The sequence below is a fragment of the Silene latifolia genome, chromosome 7 (assembly GCF_048544455.1).
Source record: "Silene latifolia isolate original U9 population chromosome 7, ASM4854445v1, whole genome shotgun sequence".
NCBI lineage: Eukaryota > Viridiplantae > Streptophyta > Magnoliopsida > Caryophyllales > Caryophyllaceae > Silene > Silene latifolia.
The window spans coordinates 18,584,996-18,590,912 of NC_133532.1; the positions used below are offsets into that span (position 1 = coordinate 18,584,996).

General features: G+C 40.7%; 1 protein-coding gene across 1 annotated transcript; it reads left to right on the plus strand.

The window, feature by feature from the left end:
* Positions 1 to 5,039: 5,039 nt before the first annotated feature.
* Positions 5,040 to 5,369, plus strand: LOC141589815 (secreted RxLR effector protein 161-like). Its single transcript, XM_074410438.1, has one exon. It carries the CDS (start codon positions 5,040 to 5,042, stop codon positions 5,367 to 5,369), a length of 330 nt encoding a protein of 109 aa, XP_074266539.1.
* The last annotated feature ends 548 nt before the right edge of the window (positions 5,370 to 5,917 follow it).

Sequence of the window (5,917 nt, forward strand, 5' to 3'; positions counted from 1 at the left end):
CATTTTTCCTTTGCGACATTACTCTTCCCCTCTAAAAAGGAAATTCGTCCCCGAAGTTCACCATCAAACGACATCCCTGTCCCTTAACCCGACACTTATTGCATCTTATCGACATTACTCTTTAACCATGACTAATATTAATTCATATACAAACGCCACTTTACTAACGGACATTATGTGATCACAACCCATACAAAGGTAAACCATTGAAATTACATACTACTTCACGAACACATGTATATATATATATATATATATATATATATATCTTGTGACAAACTAGCAGCATCTCAACAACTTGATATTATACAACCACACTGGAGAAGTGAGAATATTATAAACATATTACTCGATTAACCATGACAGATGGTACGTGTATAAGGATTACAAGGTAACACAAATACTACTAAACTGCGTGAATTACTCAAAATCCCTATCCACCCATGACACCTGACACCACGTAACCACTACTCACAAGCTATAGATATGGACATATACAGATATGAAATTAAATAACATCACTTGTATGCCCAGTTCCCGCAACAATATATGTCATCATCTCGTCACACCTATATCTCGCAAAACTTCACTTATAACTCAAGCACAAGTCAAAACATGACTAACAATGAGACTAAAACATGTTACTAACCATCAACAACCATGTCTAATATAAAAAACATCCAAAAATAAAAGCATTCGAACAATTTAAATCTGGAAAAGTGCCTGTAACAGTGACACTCGATCGAGTTGGTCAGGCACTCGATCCAGCTGGCCCTACTCGATCGAGTATCTTAGCTACTCGAACGAGTAGCCCGAGATCAGAATACCCCTCCCATAGACACACCTGCAGCTACTCGATCGAGTTGCTAGAGGTCAAGAATTGCCCAGAAATCCAAACACAATATATATATATATATATATTTATATATATATATATATTTATATATATATATATATATATATATATATATATATATATATATATATTGGAGGGGTATTCTGATCTCGGGCTACTCGTTCGAGTAGCTAAGATACTCGATCTATCTATCTATCTATATATATATATATATATGGTCACATAACTACGAGTCGGGGTGATGACCCGACCACAAATCCTTTAAAACAAGTCCAGAAATAAGCAAGTACGACCTTATGGCCACCGATACAACCCAAGTACGAAAAAGCACCAACCGAAACAAACTAATATCCAACACAAGCTACAAACACAACAGAAAGAAATGGAGTATCACTCCTGCTGCTGCTGCTGCTCATCCATCACTACATCCTCATCACCACCACCACTTGAAGTGCCTGCTCCTGACGTACCATGTACCGCATCACTACCGGCTCCAGCATCTGGTCTCACGTACCAAGGGGTCAAACCACCGTAAGGGTACGACTGAGGCTCTCCCCAAGTAGACATGTCCACCCCATAAGAGTGGAAAACTCCACTGTTGTCCCCAACTTCCCTCAACCAAACCGAATGGGGTCCCAAGGTCCCAATACCCTGAACATACGCTATCTCAAGTAAGTTCCGGATCGTCAAGGTAGAGGACACTCTCTCGGCCATGTAGCTCTCAAGCATCTCCGGGGTATCAAAAGCAGGGTAACCAGGAAATGGATACTGTGGTGGTACCAGCAGCTGTGGCTGAGTCTCAGCCACTCTCTCTCGCACTCGGCGTGGCCCTCTCCCCAACCTAGGTCGATCCTCCTCAGCTCTCACGTTTTCCCTCATTCTCGGCTCAGGCATGACTTGGAGGATCTCCGAGTCGATGAAATACGTATGCCTCACAGGACGCACAGCCTCCTCCTCCTCCTCGTCAGAATCGGCAGATATAACTGCCTCAGGTAAAGGCTCTGTCGGTGGGAGGTGCTCAGGAGCTGGTATCTTCATCCAACTCATGCCCCACACCCTCCACGCTAAACTGCCATCCTCCAAGGTTCTCAACCATTTCAGGTTGAGGAAGTAAGCTCTGTCCAAGGTAGGTACCAGGGTGGCTAAAAGGGGTGTAGGCCGGAGAAGCCTCAAAGGAAATTAGCTTCTCAGCTAACCGTGTGGCAATGGCACCACAACTTAGGATCCTAGTGTCAGACGAGGCCATCAAAGCTAGACTGGCACACACTATGGCGGGAGCACTAAAGGTCACTCTCTCAGTCCACTCGGGGTTAAGGTACGCCATCAAAAGCATCAAATCATGTGAGTTCAACTTACTCACATCCGATCTCTCGTAGACGAGACACGATAAAGTACGAAGAAAGATCTTCAAAGTGACATGTTGCAGATCATTGATCAACATGTTACTAGCAGTGGGAGCTAATTTCTCGGTGATACAAGGCACAAGACTGCAAACCCCACACTCGGTCGGTATGTCACGAAGGGCTCCCTTGGCAGGCTTAGCTAAGCTAAGGTGAGAAGCAAACAAGTCCATGGTAAGGACAAAGCTGGTGTTCATGAGGCAGAACTCCACAGTTTGTTCCACCGGCTCGTATTTAAACGAGCTCATGAACTCGAGGGTTAGTAAGGCATACGAATGCTTTCGTAGGCGATATAGTCCGATCAATCCCAAGGTCTTAAAGATGTGTCTGACATCAGTCTCAATACCCAGATCATCCAAAAGGGTCATGTCAATGCAGCGGGTTGGTCTCATCTTACGAGACTGTAAAGCCACAAACCTTTTTATTTGTGTCAAATCAACAAATACCACAGACGGGTACTCGGGTATAGCCGGGACTACCGGTCCACTCCCCTCCCCAATTTCGGGCTCAGAAGCCCTACCCCTCTTACTCTGTCTGGTCCCTACTGTCGGTCTCGGCATCTGTTTCAGAATACAATTTAAATATACCACCACATATACACTAAAACATACAAAAGCATACATGTTTGATCATAAAAGAATCATCTAAGTACACACTATCAACAACAATCCCAAAATTACGAGTGAAATTTTCAATTCTTTGAAATCAAACGATCTCTAAAGCTATAAATTTTTTGACATATTTAGCAAGAATTAACTTAACCACTACTACTTTTAGGACTCCAACCTTCAAAACATCTTCACATACAACCCAATTTCACAATAACATGAGACGAATTTCAGTTTGGGGCACTTTTAAGATGGAGTTTTTAGACAAATTTTTGAGTGAAAATCGCAAAAATCAACCCTAAACATGATATATATAACATATATTACTCAATTTGGGGCACTTGCTGCGTTCTTTCCCAAGTGGTTTCCTCCTGCGGAAGAAAGATTTCCGCGTTTTGGTTTTGGAATAACGGGTTAATCTTGTTTTCCTTAATATTTTCTGTGAATATTACAGAAAATTCTTTACCAAAATTAAAAGATTGCAAAATATGGAATAGAAATATCCGGAACATTCCAGAACATCCTGACTGGTTTTAGAAAATGAAGACGGTTTTTTTACCCAGACTCCAAATGTACTCTAATTACTGCCAAAACGACCGTATCGGCACGTAGATGACAATTAAGAGGTAGACTCAAGTGTTTGAGCGATAACTTGACGATAAACTTACGAACTGTTACAAATCATTCCGCGTACCAAACATGCGGCCCAATCATCACCGGGTGGTTTGCGGGAGGTGCAGAAATGAGGTATCTACATATGCTCATGTCAAAATCAAGACTGACAATAAGCTAGCCCCAAGATCTCAAAAGTGTACATTTGTAGCTTATCCAAAGGAAACATATGGCTTTTACTTCTACAACCGTAACGAGAACAAAGTGTTTGTGGCTCGTGAGGCTGTCTTCCTAGAAAATGAGTTTATTTCTAGAAGACAGAGTGGGAGAAAATTTGAACTTGATAAAGTTCAAGAGCCACAAACGGAAGAGAGTACGCAAGAAGATGTTCCTTCCTCGTCTAACCCGAACGTTGTTCCTTCCAAACCTAGGAGGTTAGGGAGAGTCAGTCGCCAACTTGATAGATACATATGTATTATCGAGGAAGATGGCAACTTAGACGTGTTACTTTTAGAAAGTGACGAACCTGCAACCCTCAAAGCCGCAATCTCTAGTCCAAATTAAACTTTATGGCAAGAAGCCATGCAATCCGAAACAAATTCTATGCATGAAAATCAAGTTTGGGACTTGGTTGATTTGCCTCAAGGTGTAAAACCTCTCCAATGCAAATGGATCTTTAAGATAAATAATGGCATAGAAGGACATGATGATGTCTAGAAAGCAAGGTTAGTGGCAAAATGTTTCACCCAAATTCATGGTTTACACTATGATGAAACTTTTGCCCCCGTGGCCATACTTAGATCAATTCGGATTATGTTTGCGATTGCCGCATTTCATGATTATGACATATGACAAATGGATGTCAAAACCGCCTTCCGAAATAGATATTTAGAGGAGGAAGTGTACATGTTACAACCGGAGGGTTTTGTAAATCCGAAAAATCCTAACAAGGTATGCAAACTTAAGCGATCCATTTATGGTCTTAATCAAGCATCAAGAAGTTGGAATTATCGTTTCAATCATGTGATAAAAGAGGATGGTTTCACCTGAAGTGTCGAGGAACCGTGTTTATACATGAAAATCAATGGGAGCAATGTCGTCTTCCTTATCTTGTATGTGGATGACATACTACTCATTGGAAATGATAGACCTATGCTTACCTTTGTCAAGAGGTGGTTGGGAAATCATTAACAGATGATAGATTTAGGAGAAGCACAACGCATATTAGGTATCCGAATCTATAGAGATAGATCTAAAAGGATATTGGCATTGAGTCAAGAATCTTATGTTGATAAGATTCTTCGACGTTTCAACATGGAAAATTCCAAAAGAGGATTGATTCCAATGGGCAGTGGAATCACCTTGAGCAAGTCTCAGTCACCCACTAAGGCTGAAGATGTTGAACGCATGAAATTGATCTCTTATACTTCCACTGTTGGATCAATCATGTATGCTATGATATGCACTCGTCCTGATGTCTCATATGCTTTAAGCATGGCATGTAGATATCATGCCAAATCAGATGAGAGTCACTGGGTAGCCGTTAAGAATATCCTTTAGTACATGAGAAGGAATAAGGATTTATTCTTGGTGTTTGGAGGTGATGCCGAGCTAAGTGTGAAGTGTTACACCGACTCGAGCTTCCAAACTAATAGGGACGATTTGAAGTCCCAGGCTGGCTTTGTTTTTATAATCAATGGTGGTGCCGTTAGTTGGAGAAGTTTCAAAGAACCAGTTGTTGCGGATTCTACAATGGAGGCTGAGTACATTGCAGCATCTGAAGCTGCCAAGGAAGTTGTATGGATTAGTCAATTCTTAGAAGGACAAAGGGTATTCCCTTCCGCCAAAGATCCTATCACACTTTATTTTGATAATAGAGCGACCATCTTTTAAGCTAAAGAACCCAAGTCTAGCAAAAATTCTAGACATGTGCCCAGAAAATTTCATATGATTAGGGATTACATTGAAAAGAAGGAAATAGAGATTTGTAAGGTTGGTACAGATGATAATATTGCTGATCCTCTAACCAAGATTCTACCTCAGGCTACGCATGACCGACATGTAGCTTCCATGGGTCTTAAACGTATGCCTAATTTGTATTAGATTATGAGATATGAAGTAATAATATTGTATTGATTATTCATATAAGATAATCGCATTTATCGTTTGAGTTTTATTTTAAACTCTTTTATGTTTATTTTATTACTTTGTTTCATCCAAATAGGTTGTTGAGATAATATTGAACCCTATTTGAGTGAACTGGATTAACATAGTAATTACCCCTAGTTACTTATATGAGGTGACGTCTCTAAGTGACTAGATTATGAGTTGAATTATGGCAAGTTCATGTGCCATAGGGTCATAAGAGATGACTAGTCGATCACATAGACAGACTGTAAGAAACACTTTGTCGGGCAGTGACCGCTTATAGAGTTCTGGTA